The sequence below is a fragment of the Salmo salar genome, chromosome 15, assembly GCF_965601325.2.
Source record: "Salmo salar chromosome 15, fSalSal1, whole genome shotgun sequence".
Lineage (NCBI taxonomy): Eukaryota > Metazoa > Chordata > Actinopteri > Salmoniformes > Salmonidae > Salmo > Salmo salar.
In genome coordinates this window covers 77666912-77690295 of record NC_138305.1, presented here as the reverse complement: position 1 = coordinate 77690295, position 23384 = coordinate 77666912, and the positions used below count along the sequence as shown (strand labels likewise).

The 23384-nt window shown below is 43.1% G+C and overlaps 1 protein-coding gene across 4 annotated transcripts in view; it reads left to right on the top strand.

The window, feature by feature from the left end:
* LOC106572161 (kazrin) overlaps positions 1-23384 on the top strand; it is a 229862-nt gene that overhangs the window by 170193 nt on the left and 36285 nt on the right. For all 4 annotated transcript variants that reach the window (XM_014146069.3, XM_014146067.3, XM_014146071.3 and 1 more), the window contains one exon: positions 15085-15276. In XM_014146069.3, the coding sequence (XP_014001544.1) occupies positions 15085-15276 (192 nt within the window). The remainder of the gene's footprint in view (positions 1-15084; positions 15277-23384) is intronic.

The window sequence follows — 23384 nt, the reverse complement described above, 5'->3', positions numbered from 1 at the left end:
GAAAACCTGCCTGGTGTCTTTCGACAAATCTTCTCCCTGATACACTGAGCTACTCTCTCGCAAATCAACTGGCCGTTGTCTAGAACGACAGTATAAAAAGACTAAGCTAACAGTACATGTGCAGATGTATGACAAACATAAGAAAGACCACAAAGAGCCCTTAAATGCAGCTCGGACATCTTATTACTCCTAACTGATCAGCAATGGCAGTGGTAACTTCCGGGTGCTGTTCTCTACTGTGAGCAAGCTCCCTCAACTCGTGAACAACTCGGCAACCTCAACCTCCCCAGAAAGGTGCAATCAATACCTTTGCTTCTTCCAACGCAACATTGAAAACATCAATAACACTATCCTGTCCTCTCCAGCCCCTGTAGGTGATCTGCCCAGTACTACGGTCCCGCACCTTCACCACAGTCACTGCAGCTGATGTAACCACCTGGTTCGGACAATTAGGCCCCACCACTTGCTCACTTGACTCTATCCCCACCTCCTGAGTCAAGACCTGCTTCCCTGCTCTGGAATCTTTCTTCACGGAAATCATCAACAAGTCTCTCACCACTTGATGTGTCCCTCAACTCAAACTGACCGCAGTCACACCCGTACTTAAAAAGCCTGGATAGACACAGCACAGAGAATGCCTTGGTAAGGGTCACCAATGACTTCCTCATTAATGCCAAATCTGGGGCTGCCAGCATCCTCATACTGCTGGACCTCAGCATAGCATTTGGCACAGCCACTGCATGGAGAAGCTCCTCGGCCTGTCAGACACTGTCCTGGACTTATCGCACTGATTGCTCCTAGTTTGTAGCTCTCAGCCCTAGTAGGTCAGACACAGGGGTGGTCTGCCTTGGGGTCCTCTCAAGGCTCGGGCCTAGGACCACTACTGTTTTGTATCTACATGCTACCACTGGGAAACATCTTGAGGGAACACAGACTGGGCTTTTACCTTTATGCTGACGACACTCAGCTGTATGTCTCCACAAACACTGACACTGCCAATGCACTCCTGGTCAGTTGCCTGCAGGACTTCAAAGCGTGGATGAAGCTGAGTTTCCTGCAGATAAACTAGAAAAAGACAGTGGTCTTCCTGATAGGCAATCGCTCCATTATTAACCTCTACAGGATCGGTCCCACCAACGCGGGACGGAGTGAGCTAACATAGGCTGATGTGATTAGCATGACATTGTAAGTAACAAGAACATTTCCCAGGACATAGACATTTCTGATATGGGCAGAAAGCTTACATTCTTGTTAATCTAGCTGCATTGTCCAATTTAGTGTAGCTATTACAGTGAAATAATACCATGCTATTGTTTGAACACAGTGCACAGTTATGAACTTGAAAATGTATTAATAAACCAATTAGACACATTTGGGCAATCTTGATACATTTTTAACAGAAATGCGATGGTTCACTGAATCAGTCTAAACCTTTACACATACACTGCTGCCATCTAGTGGCCAAAATCTAAATTGTGCCTAACCTGGAATAGTACATTATAGCCTTTCTCTTGCATTTCAAAGATAATACAAAGAAAAACTATTTTTTCTCATGATCTTTTACCAGATCTAATGTGTTATATTCTCTAACATTAATTTCACATTTCCACAAACTTCGAAGTGTTTCCTTTCAAATGGTATCAAGAATATGCATATCCTTTCTTCAGATCCTGAGCTACAGGCAGTTAGATTTGTGTATGTAATTTTAGGCGAAAATTGAATAAAAGAGACCGATCCTTATTAACAACATCAGCTGCTACAGCCTCAATATTGATGGTGTCAAGGTCCTCCCCTCCAGTGGGGTGCGTAACCTGGCAATCCTCGCAACCTGACGCAAAGGTTTTCTCGGGAACGGGCCCAAATCCCGTCATTTGCGTGAAGAAAAGACAGTGAAAAAGGAGGAGCAGGTCAGGCTCCCATCTGAGAATTTGTTGGCAAGAGAGTAAACCTCCAATACCATCTGTTCTATTGGCCAACGTGCAATCATTGGAATACAAAATGGCCGATATGTGATCAAGACTATCCTACCAACGGGACATTAAAAACTGTAATATCTTATGTTTCACCGAGATGTTGCTGAACGACGACACGGATAATATAAAGCTGGCGGAATTTTCCATGCATCGACAGGACAGAGAAGCTACATCTGGTAACATGAGGGGCAAGGGGTGTGTCTATTTGTCAATAACAGCTGGTGCGTGATGTCTAATATTAAAGAACTCTCGAGGTGTTGCTCATCTGAGGTGGAGTACTTTATGATAAGCTGTAGACCACACTATCTACCAAGAGAGTTGTCATCTATGTTATTTGTAGCCGTCTATTTACCACCACAAACCGATGGTGGCACTAAGACCTCACTCAACAAGCTGTATAAGACCATAAGCAAACAAGAAAATGCTCATCCAGAAGCGGTGCTCCTAGTGGTCGGGGACTTTAACTTCTCTGGGCAAGGTGGGACGTGGCCGTTCCACACTATTCAACAGCCAGTGAAATAGTATGGCGCGAAATACAAAACAGCAAAAATATCATAATTTCAATTTCTCAAACATACAACTATTTAACACCATTTTAAAGATACACTTCTCCTTAATGTAACCACATTGTCTGAGTTCAAAAAGGCTTTACAGCGAAAGCAAAACATTAGATTATGTTAGGAGAGTACATAGACAAAAATAACGACACAGCCATTTTCCAAGCAAGGAGATATGGCACAATAACCCAAAACACAGCTAAATTAAGCACTAACCTTTGACGATCTTCATCAGATGACACTCCTAGGACATCATGTTACACAATACATGTATGTTTTGTTCGATAAAGTTCATATTTATATCCAAAATACAGCATTTTACCTTGGCGCGTGATGTTCAGAAAATGTTTCCCACTAAAACTTCCGGTGAATGAGCACATCAATTTACAAAAATACTCATCATAAACGTTGACAAAATACATAACAATTATTTTAAGAATTATAGATACAGTACTCCTTTATGCGCTGTGTCAGATTTTAAAAAGCTTTTCGGCGAATGCACATTTTTCAATATTCTGAGTACATAATCGCCATCAAAGCAAACTATACAGACACCCGTCAAGTTCTGGGGTCACCTAAACTCAGAATTAGTATTATAAATATTCTCTTTGCTGATGTTCGTCAGAATGCACTCCCAGGACTGCTACTTCCACAAGAAATGTTGTTTTTGTTCGAAATAATCCATATTTATGTCCAAATACCTCTGTTTTGTTCGTGCGTTCAGGTCACTATCCAAAGGCATAACGCGCGAGCGCAATTCGAGACACAACAAGTCATAATGTTCCATTACCGTTCTTAGAAGCATGTCAAACATTGTTTATGATCAATCTTTATGGTATTTTTAACGTAAAAATGTGATAATATTCCAACCGGACAATAGCGTATTCATTCCAGAAGAAAACTAAGGAAAGGTGCGCTCGCGGGATCGCGCATTACCAATCCCTTTGTCCCCAGGCAGTCCACTCATTGACTGAGCTACTATTCTCTGCCCGGTTACAGGACAACGATGAAAAAACTTTCCGAATGCTTTTGACAGCCAATGGAAGCCTTAGGAAGTGCAACGTGACCCCACAGACACTGTAGTTTCGATAGGGATTAGAAAGAAGAACTACAAATCTCAGATCTCCCACTTCCTGGTTGAATTTTTCTCAGGTTTTTGCCTGCCATATGAGTTCTGTTATACTCACAGACACCATTCAAACAGTGTTAGAAACTTCAGAGTGTTTTCTATCCAAATCTACTAATAATATGCATATTCTAGTTTCTGGGCCAGAGTAGTAACCAGTTTAATTTGGGTACATTTTTCATCCGGCCGTGAAAATACTGCCCCCTACACTTTAAGAAGTTAATGCAGGTTAACTTAAATCCATTTGACCTCATTTCTACCAACATGTCACATCTGCAACCAGAGGAAAACTATTACGAACTACAAAGGGAAATCCAGCCGCAAGCTGCCCAGTGAAGCGAGCCTACCAGACGAGCTAAATGCCTTTTATGCTCGCTTCGAGGCAAGCAAAACTGAAGCATGCATGAGAGAACCAGCTGTCCCAGACTACTGTGTGATAACGCTTTCGGTAGCCAATGTGAGCAAGACCTTTAAACAGGTTAACATTCACAAAGCCGCGGGCCAGACGGATTACCAGGACGTTTACTCAAAGCATGCACGTTGTTTTCACTGACATTTTCAACCTCTCCCTGACCGAGTCTGTAATACCTACATGTTTCAAGTAGACCACCATAGTCCCTGTGCCCAAGGAAGCGAAGGTAACCTGCCTAAATGATTACCACTCCGTAGCACTCATGTCGCTAGCCATGAATTGCATTGAAAGGCTGGTCATGGCTCACATCAACAGCATCATCCCGCGTAGCGTAGACCCATTCCAAATCATATTCCACCCCAACAGATCCACAGATGATGCAATCTCAATCGCACTCCACACTGCCCTTTCCCACCTGGAAAAAAGGAGCACCTATGTGTTAATGCTGTTCATTGACTACAGCTCAGTGTTCAACACCATAGTACCCACAAAGCTCATCACTAAGCTAAGGACCCTGGGACTAAACACATCCCTCTGCAACTGGATCCTGGACTTCCTGACGGGCCACCCCCAGGTGGTAAGGATAGGCAACAACACGTCTGCCACGCTGACCCTCAACGCTGGGGCCCCTCAGGGGCCCCTCACATCAAAACCTATTCCCCCTCAGGAGACTGAAAAGGTTTGGCATGGGTCCACAGATCCTCAAAAAGTTCTACAGCTGCACCATCGAGAGCATTCTGACCAGTTGCATCACCGCCTGGTATGGCAACTGCTCGGTATCTGACAGTAAGAGGTTAGTACGTACGGCCCAGTACATCACTGGGGTCAAGCTTCCTGCCATCCAGGACCTATATAATAGGCGGTGTCAGAGGAGTCATAGACTGTTCTCTCTGCTAGCGTACGGCAAGCGGTACCGGAGTGTCAAGTCTAGGACCAAAAGGCACCTTAACAGTTTCTACCCCCAAGCCATAAGACTACTGAAAAATGTATCAAATGGCCACCTGGACTAATTACATTTGTTTTTACTCTGCTGCTACTCGCTGTTTATTATCTATGCATAGTCACTTTACCCCTACCTACATGTACCAATTACCTCGACTAACCTGTATCCCCACACATTGGCTCGGTACCCCCTGTATATAGCCTCGTTATTTTATTTTGTTAGTTTTTATTATTTTTTACTTTAGTTTATTTGGTGTATATATATATATATATAAAACTCTTCTTGAACTGCATTGCTCTTTAAGGACTTGTAAATAAGCATTTCACGGTAAGGTTGTATTTGGCGCATGTGACAAATAAAGTTTGATTTGATATTTGACAGTCACTCTCGTTTGAAGCCCGCTTCAAAGTGTGACCAAAGTTTAAAAAAAATTAAATTAAATCAATGGAACATTGCCAGGTTATGACACATGCTGCCACAGCCTACAACTGAGCGACTCATCCACTCATTTATCTCATACCGTCTGGACTATTGTGATGCCCTGTTTGTTGGTGCATCTGCCAAGTGCCTAAGAAGGCTACAATATTCCCAGAACTGTGTCCTCACTCACACCTCACCCCGCGAGCACATCACTCCAGTGTTGTTCAACCTTCACTGGCTCACCATATTCTCATGCATTGACTTTAAAATCCTGGTTCACACCTACCAAGCTATCCAGAACTCAGAACACATGTATCTGTCTGACCTTATCCTACCCTGTTGCCCCACACGCAACCTTCACTCCTCCAGGTCCATCTACTTTCAGCAGCCCTGGGTGACAGGGCTTTCAGTTGTGCAGCTCCTTGGCTGTGGAACACACTTACAATCGCTGTCAGGGCTGCAAATCAAATCAAATGTATTTATATAGCCCTTTTTACATCAGCCGATGTCACAAAGTGTTTATACAGAAACCCAGCCTAAAACCTCAATGATCAAGCAATGCTGGCTAGCAACGGTGGCTAGGAAAAATTCCCTACGAAGGCAGGAACCTAGGAAGAAACCTAGAGGAACCAGGCTTTGAGGGGTGGCCAGTCCTCTTCTAGCTGTGCCAGGTTGAGATTATCAGAGTACATGGCCATTAAGCCCAGATCGTTCTTCATGATGTTCAAACATTCATAGGTGACCAGCAGGGTCAAATAATAATCACAGTGGTTGTAGAGCAGGGGTGGGAAATTCCAGTCCGCGAGGGCCTGATTGGTGTCACAGTTTTGCCCCAGCCCCAGCTAACACACCTGACTCCAATAATCACCTAATCATGATCTTCAGCTTAGAATGCAATTTGATTAATCAGCTGTGTTTGCTAGGAATGGAGAAAAAGTGTGACACCAATCAGACCCTCGAGGACTGGAGTTGCCCACCCATGTTATAGAGGGTGCAACAGGCCAGCACCTCAGGAGTAAATGTCAGTTGGCTTTTCATAGCCGAGCATTCGGAGGGAGGGAGGGAAACAGTAGGTCCGGTGAACAGGTTCCATAGCCCCAGGCAGAACAGTTGAAACGGGGGGGTGGGAGAGATGGGAGAATAAGATCACACACAGGACACCAGTTAAGACAGGATAATTTCACCAGGTAGGACAGACTGGCCCTAGCCCACATAGACTATTGCAGCATAGATGCTGTGGGGGGTCGGGGGACACTGTGGCCCTGTCCGACGATACCCCCGGACAAGGCCAACCAGGCAGGATATAATCTCACCCAGTTTGCCAAAGCACAGCCCCCACACCACTAGAGGGATATCAACAGACCACCAACTTACTACCCTGAGACATGGCTGAGCATAGCCCACGAAGATCTCCTCCACCACACTAGCCCGAAGGGGCGCAAGACCAGAAAGGAAGATCACATCAGTGACTCAATCCACTCAAGTTGAGTACAGCGACTGGCCTCGTTTAAGGCACAGCTAAAGACTGAGCTGTTCAGAAAAGCTTTCAAGGACCTACACTGCGTGTACCAAACATTAAGAACACCTTCCTAATATTGAGTTACACCCCCCCACACACAGGAAGCTGTTGCGTGTGAAAAACACAGCAGCGTTGCAGTTCCTGGCACCTACTACCACACCCCATTCAAAGTTAACTAGGTGTCTGATAGCTATTGTGCAGTGACGTCACCTTGAGACCTATAAGTACCATTGCACCAGAGCCACAAAAGGCTTTTCTGGTCTCAGAGGTATTGATGATGCTTCTTGAGTGGCATTGTGTTGGTGTGCAAAGGGGTTGTGAGGTTGCACCCAGATTGGGATGGAATTTCCACTCTGCTACACCTTAGCATCTCGTTCCCCACTCAATGAGTCAGCAGAACGAGAACTCTACAGGGACATGGAGCACATTAATTGATTTTGTCTCCCCAATTGAACCCCCCTCCCCATCTCCCTCTTTCACTCAGTCTGAAGAGGGGAAAACAATCAAAAAATGCACCCCCCTCTAGACAGTTGCTGTCATTCCCTATCAATTTAGACCTCAGTTTCCATTCCAGCCAAGTCCAATTTCAGCAGCCTCGTGGCCGCCAGACATTGACAAATCAAATCAAGTAAGATGTTATTTGTCACATGCTTCGTAAACAACAGGTGTAGACTAACAGGGAAATGCTTACTTACAGGCCCTCCCCAACAATGCAGAGATAAAATCAAAAAATTATACAAAACAATTATAACACGAGGAATAAATGCACAATGAGTAACAATAACTTGGCTATATACACAGGGTACCAGTACCGTGTTGATGAGCAGTTTTATGAGGTCATTTATGTAGATACAGTGCCTCGAGAAAGTATTCACACCCTTTTTTCCACATTTTGTTGCGTTAAAGCCTGACTTTTTTGTCACTGACTTACAAACAATACCCGATAATATCAAAGTCGAATTATGTTTTTCTAATTTTTTACAAATGTAATTAAAAAGCAAAACCTGAAATGTCTTGAGTAACTAAGTACTCAACCCATTTATTATAGCAAGCCTAAATAAGTTCAGGAGTACAAATTTGCTTAAGTCATAATAAGTTGCATGGTCTCTGTGTGAAATAATAGTGTTTAACATGATTTTTTTATGACTACAGTACCTCATCTCTGTACCCCACACATACATTTATCTGGAAGGTTCCTCAGTCAAGCAGTGAATTTCAAACACAGATTCAACCACAAAGACCAGGGAGGTTTTCCATTGCCTCGCAAAAAAGGGCACCTATTGGTAGATGGGTAAAAACATTTTTTTCACAAAAAACAGACATTGAATATGCCTTTGAGCATGGTGAAGTTATTAATTACACTTTGAATACATCCAGTCACTACAAAGGTACAGGCATCCTTCCTAACTCAGTTTCCAGAGAGGAAGGAAAACCGCTCAGGGATTTCATCATAAAGTGACTGTTTTAAACTGTTACAGAGTTGAATGGCTGTGATTGGAGAAAACTGAGGATGGATCAACAACATTGTAGTTACTCCACAATACTAACCTAAATGACAGAGTGAAAAGAAGGAAGCTTGTACAGCAAAAAAAATATTATCCAAGGCACTAAAGTAAAACTGCAAAAAATTGCAAATCCAACACAACCCATCTGTGAGTACCACTCTTCATATTTTCAAGCATGGTGGTGGCTGCATCATGTTATGGGTATGCTTGCCATCGGCAAGGGAGTTTTATGATAAAAAGAAACAGAATTGAGCCAAGCACAGGCAAAATCCTAGAGGAAAACCTGGTTGTCTGCTTTCCAACAGACATTGGGAGACCAATTTACCTTTCGGCAGGACAATAACCTAAACACAAGGCCAAATATACACTGGAATAGCTTAGCAAGACAACATTGAATGTTCATGAGTGGCCTAGTTACAATTTTGACTTAAATCGGCTTGAATGACTGTCTAGCCATGATCAACAACCAACTTGACAGATCTTGAAGAATTTTAAAAAGAATGATGTGCACATATTGTACAATCCAAGTGTGAAAAGTTCTTAGACTTACCCAGAAAGACACATGTGTAATCGCTGCCAAAAGTGATTCTAACATGTATTGATGCACAGGGTTGAATACTTATCTAATCAACATATATTAGTGTTTTCTTTTTCATATTTTTTTTTACAAATGTGAGATTTTTTTCCACTTTGACATTAGAGTATTTTGTGTAGATCGTTTCAACAATATGTTGAAAAACTAAAGGGTGTGAAGGTACTGTAGGGGTAAAGTAACTAGGCAACAGGATAGGGGGTCCGTGCCAAATCTTTTCAGCCTTCTGACAGATTGCCAGACCGTTCAGACACACGGGTAAGGTTCGAGAATCTCCAAGGTTTCTATTGGAAGAGAGAGGAAGAGGAGAGAGAGGTAAAGGGAAAGAAAGCTAATCACAGAAAACCCAGAGAAAGGAGTGCACAACAGTCTGAGGTGCAGCAGAATGAGATACTCATTGCAATGATTTAAGGTAGTATACAGGCAAACTGTTAACTCTCTCTCCCAATTGTTTGTTGTTAACCAATGATAGAGACTTAAAGGGGTGCAGGAAAATTTGAAGCTTGATGCTTACATTTTCATAGAATTAATGTTTGTTTAGCCACACGATGAACTAGAGCCTTGATAGAGACAATGTGGCATTGAGGTAAGCTTACTGGTATGTGAAGATTACATTTTAGTCATTTAGCAGACGCTCTTATCCAGAGTGGCTTACAGTAGTGAATGCATACATTTCATACATGGCCCCCCATGGGAATTGAACCCACAACCCTGGCATTGCAAACAATTCACGTTGCAAACACCATGCTCTACCAACTGAGCTACAGGGAAGGCTGAAGATGTGTAGAAGTGTAGTGAACAGTGTTTGCCTGACGACTCAAACTGAATTCTTCCGCTGCTTTATGTTCGCTACATACTTCAGTCTGAGATTGCCATCGTTGAAGTTGTTTGTGGTGACGTCAAAATGAGGGGGTTGTTCAAAACAAATTAATCAGTGATTGGATCATCTCTAACCATTCAGAGTAGCAGTATTTTTTTAAATGCTGCTTTACCCACATGTTCCCGGCTCTGGCCCAACCCATCTGTTTCTGGGACTAATCAGAACAGTTCGAATGTGTTTACGTTCTGGAAAACGTTGGGTAGGTACTCAGATCTTCTGCGGATAATAAACTAGCATCCGCAGTCGTGGCGTAGCATTTTGTTAGCCGGAACAAGGAGTTTGGATAGGCAGGCAAGAGAAGTGTAGTTGTGTAGAAGTGATATTTGCATTATCTTCTTATATCACTATATCCATGTTTTTCCATACCAGGAAAGGGCTAGCTGATTCAGAATTCCCACAGAGGTGCTGATGTTTTGGTTTTTATAGCTGGTGTCTTGTCAGCCCTGACTATCCTCCATCTTATAGCTGACACGTACTTGTTACTACTGTCTGATATACTGCGAGAGTCATGTTTATCTCTCCATCAGTGCTTCAGAGACACCGGGGATAGCTACATCAGCCCCATAATTTACTGATCCCATTGCATAGCAACTGAAGGATGGCTGCCATTATGCAAATAGACTCGTTTAAACAGTCATTTACATGGACATATCTTATTTACTGTTTCTATGAATCACGATAAGTAGAAGCAGATTTGGTTGGTGAATTGGAGAGGAGTGGATGGAGGGGTGTTAATGCATGCACATATTTCACAGTTTCAAGCAAGCAGCAAAATTTCATTGGTCATTAGCCTCAATTGTGTCCCTTTGAAACCTCAGAATGATATAAGATGTTGGTCAAAGAAAAACATTTACACCCGAATGATTTGAATTTGTATAATGCACTTTAAAGTTACCATGAATGTGCTGTGGGCATTGATTGACACAAAATATCACATAGCACTGTTTTGGTTGTAGACCTAGTAGCTTATATACTGACTGTATAAGAGCAAGTTTCAATCAATCTTGGAGTCATGGTTGGGTGCTGGCCACAAGTTGATGAATGTGCTAGCTCAAGTATGATATGCAAGCTTGATCATTTTGAAAGTGCAAATTTGTAGTTAAGTCATGGTTTGGCCGATGAGCTTCTTGCAGTCAGGTGTACTAGTTGAAGTGAGGCAGTTGAGTTCGTTCCATTTGACAAGTGTACTAGGTCCACTTCAGCAGTTAATTTCAAACTGGCTGGAGTCAGGTGCTACCTCAAGGTTTGTGGCTATGCTAAGCAAGCCCCTGTTTGGCTTGTGAGATAGCTGCTAGCTGCCACTTGGCAGGTGTGCTAGCTAGCACAAATGAGTTGGATGTATTAGCCAGTGGGGAACAGGTGGCGGTGAAGGCTCGGCTAGTGGAAGATTCATTACTCCTCAAAACCCCGAGGAGAGAGTGTACAGCCCTGACGGATTCCTCTCATTCCCTTGCATGTAGCCCACCGTCGCTAACAGTGCTGCTCCACAGCAAACGAACACTGCTACTGCTTTATCTTCAGTATCGTACCAACTTCATCCACCGTCTATCACACACCTCTCACATTCTGTGGACTCACAGGTCTGACAGTCAAAAACCTTGCATTGTTGTACATTATTGACGTCCATGTGAAGAATTGACACCAAAGGGGCTAAGCTAGCTAGGCTACTATTCTTCCTGTGAATTTGAAAGAGTTTTTGATGACGCTAATAGTGGTCTCGATCAGTGAGAAAGCCTGTTCGAAGGGATTGTGTGGATGATTTGCTTTTCAATGTTGAGTGGGGAGAAGCGTAAACACTTCTCTTCACTCGAGGCATCAACAGCGAGTCAGTGACACAATGACGCCCCTGTTCTTTCGTGTCACATCCGTGTGGGGCTGCTAGAGTGATTGAATACTAATTAGCTGTGCAAACTGAATGACTGCATGGGTTATTATAGATCACATTGTTTATTATGCAGGTTTTTATTTTGCTCACAAGGCCATTTCTGTCTTAGTGATTCAGCTCACTGCACTAGTAGTTGTTTATTGAGCTCACAGGTGTGACTCCGTATTTGTCTCATAAACTCACATCCATCCACATATAGAGTATGCGTTCATATTTTACTATCGTCTCAGTGAAGGCTATAGCCATGAGGGTGCCACTCTGCTTCAATCAAAAGAGCAGTAGCTACACAGCGCAATCCCAGCCCCTTAGTACACACTACACAGGCAGCCTCAATGATGGTGAGTAACCAGATAGTCCTGAGGAGGAAAGGAAGGAGAGCAGGAGAGATTGCACTTATCGGGAGACTCACTCTGGGTGTCATTTGTCATGCAGAGCTGCGGTGCTTGCTCGCCTCATCCCTAGCTCAAAGGAAGCATAAACGCTGACAAATAGGCTGCCATCTTCCTCCCCTGCCACCACCACCTCTCATTCTGGAATGTTTCAGTGCTTCGCTCCCCTGCAGAGAGGCAGAGGAGGAATTGCTTATCGGCCGTTGTGCCACTCTCCTTGCAACTCTCGCTAACTACAATGTAATGTATTCACAGACAGACACATCAGAAATGGCTTGGGTACTTGCCGGAGGTCTCTTTCAATGGGGTGTGTGAACTTAGTTCTCTCATCCCCTCTGACTAAGTCAACATACAACTTTGATGCAATAGTATAGTAAGGCTAAAGATGCTATTCAATCAACCTGATACCCAGAGTTTTGCGGTGTGAGACATAACATCTAATCAAAGTGTATCTGGTTCACCAGGTTATTACAGATACAGTAGTAGACCTTCATGTTAATTTCTCTGTGAAATAAAAAACTTCAAACCCACTACTCTTACAGTGAACAGTTCAGGAACACTTCTTTGCCTTCCACTGGGAATGTGCACTTATCAGTTTCAATTGGATACGACCCAAGTGAGCATTGCCTCAGTCAGCCCTGTAATTGTTTTGTATGATTTGTGTGGTGTGTTGACGAGATAAAACCCAATATTCTGTGCTCAGCAACGTCCTTATGACTCCTTAATGTGCTGCCCAAGCACAATCAGTAGAGGCTAACTTAATAAGTATTAAAATTCTAAATGTCGTGTGAATTTGTGTTTCCAAAATGGCCTGTGGTCTCACTCTCCCAATGAAGTATTACTGCTTGGGATGCTCTGCAAAATGTGGGTCTATTATCGGCTCCATTAACTACACCTCAGCATAATGACACGCATTGCCACGCCGGTGATTTTATTCAACCACTCCCTTAATAACCCTTTTACATTACATTTTAGTTATTTAGCAGGCACCCTTATCTGGAGCCACTTACAGGTTCATTTCAGTCAGTGAACACAAATAGAAAGTACAGAAAGTTCTGAATAACAGCATGATGCAGGTATCACAAAAGCATTGACATTCTCTGAAAGCTTTGTTATAGATTCTGAGAAGAGACTCTTCCAAAGTGATGAGTAACAAGCTGCATTCTGTGAGGTGGTAAAGCCAATGCTGTGGTGTTTTTGCAAATGCAGGGTCATGTTCATTAGGGAACGCAACAGAAACATTTTGCAACTGAAAACAAAAAAGGAGCGTTTCTTATTAGACATACAGGTAGTCCCACCGTGTTTGTCTGTTTTCCTCTGTTTGGTGCCTAATGAACATGACCCAGCTGAAACAGGAAACATACTAGAGGGGTCTCCAGTCAGCCCAGGTAGCTGAGAAGCAAGTTTCTGAGAGGGGATTGCTAGGAAAGCTGCGGGCGACGTGCCTACTGGGCACTAATGAGCAGGGTTGAGATGGACGCTCCAGGGAAAGGTCGCCACCCACCACAGGAAAGAGATCACATGACCGTAGTGGCATTTGAGTGATGGGGGGTGGGAACAATCAAGCCAACAAACACAACCAAAGTGTCTTGATTTGATTGGCCACTGTGGAAGTTAATAAGGACATTAGTTATGGATAAGGATGTCATCGCTGTGTGATTTCTGAGTGTATTATGTTGAATTTTTGTGGAACTCATAGAGCAACCCTTTGTAAATTGTAGATGGAATGGCTTTGCTAAAGGGAATAATGCCAAATGATTATTACAGAGGATGTGCATCCTGATATTTGTGATTCTTCATCATATAAGGCATAAGGTTAGCCCAACATCTGAATATTATTATCCTATTGTAAGCTCTCTGCAATGAACCACACAATAATTTTTAGTCGAGCCACATCTTAACCTTGGCACTCCACTGAAAACGCTTGTTTCCGCTCTTTAGCAAGCCGTATGTAACTGGACCTATGTTTCTGCTCAATTTCCCCATTCATTACTGCGTCGTTTCTGTCTCCTACTGGGATATTGGAGCTGGGACATGAGAATAGTCTGATTTTGATATTTGGCAGTTGAGATGGGGATGAACTGTTTTCTCCAGCTTTTCCTGAGCAGAATGACTCAACTCATTCCTTTTTATAAATTATTCTCAGTTAATCCAAGTAGGACTTTTTTCTTTGTATGAAAATCATTCAATGTTTTAGCTGCATATTGGTCAGAGTTTAATCTTAGCACACCTTCTGAAGAACTGTCTTGTTCTCAGTTTGTTTGAATGTAGAAGCATCTATCTAAATACTCTACATAATGACAGTTGAACCTTTGTTCTTCTGTATGCTTTTTGTCAGTCACTTAACCATCTCTGTCCTGTTGATTTCTGTGATGATTTCAGTGGAGGCCTTTCTTGCTATGCCCTTCATTGGCATGATATGAATTTCTCTGTTGTTCAACAGCTAACAGTCATGCAAAAGGGCAGCAGTTTGCAGTAATATTTACAACAAACATAAACTCTCTCTCATTCCGTCCCCCTTTCATCTCTCCGTCCTACCATGTGTTGCTATACAACAGCGGGGAATAGTCTGAGATACCATTAATTCCAATAACTAACTAACTGTGATATTAAAACTCTGTCTCTTTCCCTCCCTCTCTCCCTCCTCTCTCTGTGTTACAGTACAGTTTAGAGTACCATAAATTCCAAATAGAGACCTAACCTCTCTCTCTATCTCTTTCCCTAGCTCCTTTCCCTGCTCTCTCCTTCCTTCCTATCTGTTTTACAGTACAGGACTAACTAGCTCTGTCCCTCCCTCCCTACTTAACAGTACAGTTTAGAGTACCACCATTTCATAACAAATAGAGCCCTAACCTCTCTCTTTCTCCTTGTCTCACTCCATAGTTTTGTTGCGGGAGGAGGTGGCCCAGCTTCAGGAGGAGGTGCACCTGCTGAGGCAGATGAAGGACATGTTGAGTAAGGACCTGGAGGAGGGCCACGGAGGCTGCTCCGCCGACGTGCTCTCAGCCACCGAGCTCCGCGTGCAGCTGGCCCAGAAGGAGCAGGAGCTAGACCGCGCCAAGGAGGCACTGCAGGGTGAGTAAGCGGGCTGACGGGGCTAAACAGTGAAAAGTGGAACGCAGAAGTGGAATAAACAAACGCACCGAGAGACCACCGAGGACCAAGGTTGCCTAGCCCTGTTGTAGACAACAGTGTATCGGCCCAAACACACATCCCAATATAGAGTGCAGACAGTAACACATCTATTGATAATTTGATTAGGGAAATATCGCTGTCTTATATTATATTCAAAGAAAAATAATGATCTCATTCGATATCAAAATAAGCACTTCACGGGTTGTCATGGGACTTTGTGTCTACAACTGTTCGTCAGCAGCGGCCAACGCTCTTACACAGAAAGTAATATAATATAGCATAGAATATAATGGCATAGAATACAATAATACAATATTACACTTGTGGCCTCTATGTTTAGCTCTGAATAGCTACACACTGGGCACAGACGTCAATTCAACATCTATTCCACGTTGGTTCAATGTAATTTTGTTGAAATGACGTGGAAACAACGTTGATTGAACTAGTGTGTGCCCAGTGGGTAGCCTCTGAACTTAAATATTTTATGAGTGGTCTGCAATGAAAGCCAAACCATACAGACTCCTGCAGGCACTAAGAGCAATCGCAAGTAATGGAAGCTGAGTTAAGAGTGGCTTCTGTTATCTTACACGGTCTAGAGAAGTTAAGCAGGACGGCTTTGCTCTATGATCAAGCTCCCCTGCGTGGGAGAACAAAGGAAATTGCTTGTTGTCATCTCTTAATTAATAACATTTTGTTTTTATTGCTCGGGAATAGCTTTCAGCACTGATAGTCAAAGAACTAAAGTGAAGTGACATGCGAGTACTTTTTCATCTACCGCACTATAGGCTGGTGCAGGTACTAGGGTAATCAAGTCTGAGGCCAGAGTCTGATATGTCCTCCCTATCTTTTTTGGTTGATATCAAAGGGTAAAAGAGAAGCTAGCTAGCACTTTAGTTGCCATGACACCCATCGTTGAGCTTGTACATTTTTTTCCCCGCTACTATGACACTCTGTGAGGCCCCGCTGTGACTCGCTAATGTCAAAAACATGACTCAGGGGGCCTCCCGAGTGGTGCAGCGGTCTAAGACACTGCATCACAGTGCTAGTTGCGTCACTACAGACCTGGGTTCAATCCCAGGCTGTATCACAACCGGCCGTGATCGGGAGTCCCATAGGGCGGCGCACAATTGGCCCAGCGTTGTCCGGGTTAGGGGAGGGTTAGGCTCATCGTGCTCTAGTGACTCCTTGTGGCGAGCCGGGCTTCTGCAGGCTGACCCCGGTCTCCAGTTGAATGGTGTTTTCTCTGAATCATAGGTGCGGGTTACTTCCAGGTTAAGCGGGCCGGTATTAAGAAGTGCGGTTTGGCGGGTCATGTTTCGGAGGACGCATGACTCGACCTTTGCCTCCCGAGGCTGTTGGGGAGTTGCAGTGATGAGACAAGATTGAAATTGGGGAGGATAAAAAGGGGTAAAATACAATAAAACATGACTCAGAGGCTGATATATCATTACCCCTGGTGATCTCAAGTACGACAAAGTAAACCACCATGAGTGAGTGGTGCCATGATTGAGCTAATGGTGGGGGTCCATTACTATAACAGCTCGTGGCACCCTTGTTACCATCAAAGAATGGACGTCATCTGTGGCTAGCACACACTGACCACGCTGTGTCAAGGTCTTACCACTGGAACTGTGGTCTTAGGGTGAGCGTCAATAGCGCTCACAGCCTGGTCCCAGATGCAGGAAATGTTGAAGCCGTCCCTAGTGGTGCCACTTTCAGCCACGGCCAAGCAGAACCTGGAAACATCTGTTCTCCCCATTTTGGCTCATTTAAATGTTTGTGTTGTTGATGTTGCTGTTTGTTTTCCATAAATGCAGGAATGCTTTCTCTCTCTGGTTCGGCATACTTACGAGCAGTAGCAGGAATAATTATAGTGTGTGGGTTTGTTTTGAAAGATGGGAGCTAAACCCAGGAGAGCGGACCTATGTGGCCAAAGTAGCGCTGTCGTCATGTGTACTGAAACCATGGCAACCCTAGAACACGGGGCGCCGTTAAAGGAACAGCAACCTTTTCACACAGGTCATTAGCAGTGTCATGACGCTAGCCCTTTCAGTGAATTGGCTAGCAGAGATGTGAACAAGCAGTTTTATGACTTTACAACCACATCATAAATTCCTTGTCTCCCTGACCATGCAGTATGAGAGAGAGTGTCATAGTAAACAAAGGAACTCTCCCGCCAAATTCTACTACATCCCAGAATTTGAGAATTTAACAATATTCCTATTTTGGAGAATGTGTAAACGGTCGGTGGAGAAGCCAGCTACGACCCGGTCCATTTTGTTTCATGTTTGTGACCTCATGAAAGACAATACAGCCACATTACTCTAACTCTGTTTATATAGGTTCGTCAGTTATGAGGCTTGCATCTAATTATTGTGTAAAATAAATTTGTAAAGATGAAACTATTTGTGAAATGATGTAACATGATGTTAAAAACCTCTTACATCTAGACGTTCCGCTAGCGGAACACCTGCTCCAATATCCAATGATAGGCGTGGCGCGAATTACAAATTCCTCAAAAATACAAAAACTTCAATTTTTCAAACATATGACTATTTCACAGCATTTTAAAGACAAGACTCTCCTTTATCTAACCACACTGTCCGATTTCAAAAAGGCTTTACAGCGAAAGCAAAACATTAGATTATGTCAGCAGAGTACCAAGCCAGAAATAATCAGACACCCATTTTTCAAGCTAGCATGTAATGTCACAAAAACCCAGAAGACAGCTAAATGCAGCACTAACCTTTGATGACCTTCATCAGATGACACACCTAGGACATTATGTTATACAATACATGCATGTTTTGTTCAATCAAGTTCATATTTATATCAAAAACCAGCTTTTTACATTAGCATGTGATGTTCAGAACTAGCATACCCCCCGCAAACTTCCGGGGAATTTGCTAACAATTTACTAAATTACTCACGATAAACGTTCACAAAAAGCACAACAATTATTTTAAGAATTATAGATACAGAACTCCTCTATGCACTCGATATGTCCGATTTTCAAATAGTTTAGCACTCACCAATATCAGATTTACTATTATAAAAGTTTGATTACCTTTTGTTGTCTTCGTCAGAATGCACTCCCAGGACTGCTACTTCAATAACAAATGTTGGTTTGGTCCAAAATAATCCATCGTTATATCCGAATAGCGGCGTTTTGTTCATGCGTCCCAGACACTATCCGAAATGGTAAATCAGGGTCGTGCGCATGGCGCAATTCGTGACAAAAAAAATCTAAATATTCCATTACCGTACTTCGAAGCATGTCAACCGCTGTTTAAAATCCATTTTTATGCAATTTTTCTCGTAAAAAAACGATAATATTCCGACCGGGAATGTCCATTTAGCTAAACAGAGGAAAGAAAACAAAGCTTTCGGTCGACGCGGGCACGAGCCTGAGTCTCACAGTACTGTAACCAGCCACTACCCAAACGCGCTACTTTGTTTCAGCCAGAGCCTGCAAAGCCACGATTCAGTGTTTTGCCGCCTTCTGAGAGCCTATGGCAGCCGTAGGAAGTGTCACGGGACAGCTAAGATCCTCACTCTTCAATAAACAGAGACAAGAAGAACGACACCTTATCAGACAGGCCACTTCCTGCATGAAATCTTCTCAGGTTTTTGCCTGCCATATGAGTTCTGTTATACTCACAGACACCATTCAAACAGTTTTAGAAACTTTAGGGTGTTTTCTATCCAAAGCCAATAATTATATGCATATTCTAGTTACTGGGCAGGAGTAGTAACCAGATTAAATCGGGTATGTTTTTTATCCGGCCGTGAAAATACTGCCCCCTAGCCATAACAGGTTAAGCAATAAAATTAGAGAATTGTCTCCCATGTAAAGTTTAACTACTCAGTAGCCACTCCCAAGTGAATAGACATTGGTTGGAAATTATGAACCAACCCCTTTTCTACATTTCTATAAAAGCCCCCGTGACAAAGTCTCCTCAGTTCCAAATAATGGGAGGACTTGTCCTCCACTTTGAAAAGGGCTAATTTCAACTATACAGGCCAGGAAACAAGAGAGCTTGCTCCACACGTGAAACGGTATGAACTCTGAAGTATTGATTGCTCAAGAAGAAGTGAGTCTTAGATTACAGCATAACAGACTGCAGCTGGAAAGGTAGCAAATCTAGTACGAGAACACTGACCGACGCGGAAGCATCTCCAGAATGAGATGAACCTCTCAGACCACATGAACCTCTCATACGACGACCCGGAAGATGCCACAAAGGACGATGGCGACATCGACTGGGCAAAAAAAAGCCTCACATCACCAGCTCAGCTATCGAAGCCAGCTTCATGTAAATACAATGCATTGCTTTTCCGAATGAGCGATCGTTAGTGGCATATGTATTTATGTGAGAATAGTTTCCCAGGTCCAATAGAGACCCATGTTCCTTAGTCTCCCTTCCAAAAAACCCTTCTCTTCTCTCTGAATCTATCGTGTTATAAACAAACTGTTTTTGTTCAGTCCACTAGGGACGGTATTTACTGTATAATGTTATTATGTATTGTATATTCTGTAATTGTTTAATTAGTTAGTAAATAAAAAATGTAGCCAATTTGTGTATGGATGATTCATAAGTAAAGGCTGGGTTTGTGCAGATAACCAAGAATTTTACGACGTTCAGATGAGACTGATATTAGGTAAAGAATAATTAACAACTGATTGACTGCTATTGATATAAAAGATCTTTAAGAGTGGATTCGGGAGATAGCCGCTCTATATAAACTAATACTTCCGTGGTTCCCCAGGTTATTAATGAGTTAATTGTTGCATGATTTAATTCAATCATGTAATCAATTAAACCTTAGGTAATCGATTTGATAAAATAGCATGTTATATTAAAGAAGTCAGAGACACAAAAGCAGTTAGCTAGCACTTCTGTTTTCCTTACTGTTACCTGAGTTAGCGAAGTAGCATAGGCCCACTAGAGGACTCATTAGTTCTTCAAGCTGGGGGACCATTTGGTTTGAAGTACCTTCTGGTGGGAAACAGAAGTGTTCTGGAAAGGGTCTTGTCAAATAGAATGATGCTTGACTGCTGCAAATTAAACTGAGGCAGATTGTTGTTTCTGTTTGATTTAACCCAAACTAAATCCTCGCCTGGGGAAAAGAGCCCAAAGTTTCGAGAGCATAAGCTCTTACAGGGACTTTGATTACCTCTCCTAAAGATTGATGTGATACAGGACAACTCTGCGGTTTTGTGTTTGGTTTTGTGTTTATCTGTCGGGATGGAAAAGAAGGCTGGAGGGGTGCAGATGAGTGACAGAGATGTGGATGGCACCTTGTTTCTTCTGCTGTTGCATGCCACTAGAGAGGACAGCAGAGAATTGCAGTATATTGTTCTGTTGGGTTTTATACAGGGTGTTGTTCCTGCCTTAGCTCTGAGTGAGTTAGTTCCCTATGTTTGTGAAGTTTTATATCTGAGTAAATTAATTCAAAAGTGGAACAAGGGCACCTTCAATCCACCCACCCTCCTTTTCTCAATCCCAGATACACTAAGCACTTATCAGCTATCTCCCTCCCTCCTTCCCTCTCTCTCTCATTGTGTATCCCTCTAACACAGCCCCATCTCTGTGTGAAGCCCTCTGCTCAGCCCACTCCATGCCGGTCATTGGGCTTTGAACACTGTAATTGTTTTGGTGGGTAATTGCCACCCGCTCATAATTGTAGGTTTGTTGTGATGCCCGTGAATGCTCAAGCTAGCAGGAGTGGGCAGGAGAAGGACAGGGTAAGAAACATACCCAAGTTAGTTAGGTGCAAGGCATAGAGTGGATAGGGCTATATATAGACAATTGCAGCAGAAGGAAACAAATAAAGGAGGCAGCTTAGACATAGCCTCACCTACCTTGGCAAAAAATAAGGGCCATTTTAGATCTATTGAACTGAAATGTCCAGCTACTGCAGCTGAACTGTTATCATTTCAATGTGTTTAGCAGTTTATCTGAGCCCCTTTTGGGTTGGACAATTTCTCTGCAAACAAGTTGGATGTTTAATTAGCATCAATTATTCAAAGAGTACTTTGTCCATGCTGCCAGTTTTCAATTAGCTATTTCCACAATGGTCAATGACTATCTCTCTGGGATTCCCAGTGAATGCAGTCAGAAATGAAAGCCTCAGACGCCAATGTATCATCAAAGCACAATCTGCCGAGTGCATTTAGTGCTGTTTCACACTACGACATGTTTTGAAAGCTGCACAGCCCCACACTCTGGACCCCTTCCTCAGTAGAATACACACAAACACCACAGAGCAACCCACAAGAGTCGTCACGCTCTCGTTGCACCACTTCACCCGATCACGTTCAATTAATTACAGTTTTAGAGGCTTTAACAAATGAAGGCTCCTTTCAAAACGACTCCAATTGAATTTGAAAAGTGGAAAACATAAATGCAAAGGCTAATGTGCTCCAAACTTCCAAGGTTCTTTATGTAATTATTTTTGCTGGCAGCTGTTTCGTCTAAGAGATATTCGAACTGCTTCGTAGTTCAATCTTCAGTCAATTTGTCTCCAGGGAGTTGTATTTTAGGTTCACAGTGCCACCTAGTGGTTGCCTATGGTACCTTTGTCCACCGATCCCCAATCAAGAGAACAACCAATCAGCCGACCAAAATCCATTGAAAAACTCTACAGCGATGGTCCTCTTTAAGGAACTCTTGAAGGTTTCATTAATTGCACCTCAGTATAATGAATTGTGATTGGTGGCTCGCCTCAACAATCAGCTTGAGCCCCTCTCCTCATTACCAGGCCTCTCATACGCTGCATGGAAAGACAGACCTTACACTAGAGTAATGAGACAGACATAGAGAGGTCTGAAAAGCTAGAATCTGTGAATGGTGGTGTCCATACAGTAGCTGCTGCTAATTGTCTTATTTCGATGAAAAACCACGTGCCACATTTGATCTTAACTGCTGAATAGATACAGATAGCAAAGTAACTATGTGTCAGAAGTAAATTAAATAAAAATCTCCACTACGGTCGATAAATGGTGGGTGCGTTCAAATTAAAAGTAACACTGCAGTGCCAAGTTGTATGTGGCAGATTCACACAGTAACGACTGAATCGAATAATCAAGTTGGTTGGGTTTTGCAAATTCAGCCCAAGCTAACAAGGGTCTGTCTGCTCAATTTAATTTGAATTATTTTCATCTTCATCTTTTATCTTTATATCAAAGTCTCTGCTGCTTCTCTGCCCAGATTCCCCCACTGAAATGTCTTTGCTACTGCTCTTCACACTTCCCGGACTAGCAGTTAATGAGGAATGGTTGATCCATTTTTAATGGTCTCTCCCCTGGCTCGCTCGTAAACTACAGGATCTCTGCAGCAGTGAGGGTCAAAGGTCAGCCATGGAAATTATGTTTTACAGTGACCCCCCCCCCCCCCCCCCCCCCGGATTTATGCACTGCAACACGACCATAGTATCCCTCTCAGAGTTGCTTGTCTGTTTTGCCTCAAACCAAGACATCACGGTCGAGGAGTATGCACTTTTGACCACAGTTGCCCCTAGTTGATGATGCCTTTCCCTCAGACTTCCATGCCAACATCACCTTAGCCACTGTTACTCATGAAACATCAACAAGTGCAGCAGTCTTCGTCACAAAAGCTCCTGCCAAACGTGCCCCAACAATCACCCCTCTTTCAAAGTCACTGAGATCTCTTCTTCTAGCCATGGTAGCCAAAATAATGGGCAACTGTGCATGCCCAGCATTTTTATACATGACCCACTGTGGTTCAGTCACAGACACAGGACGTAGGAGCCTCTCGAGTCACCGAAAGTTCCCACAGGAACATAATGTTCCAATTCACACACACTAATGAATGAAGCCACTATATAGTGAACTACTTTTGACCAGGGCCAATCGGGCCCAATAGTGCACTACGTAGGGAATAGGGTGCCACAGTATGAAAGAACGACAGCTGTAATCAAAAAAGAGTGTGCAATGTGTGGTCACAAGCCACATATGCCTTTGTCTCATAGACAATGCTGAGATAGGGTAGAGCGAATGGGGTAGGGTTATGGTCTGTGATGTG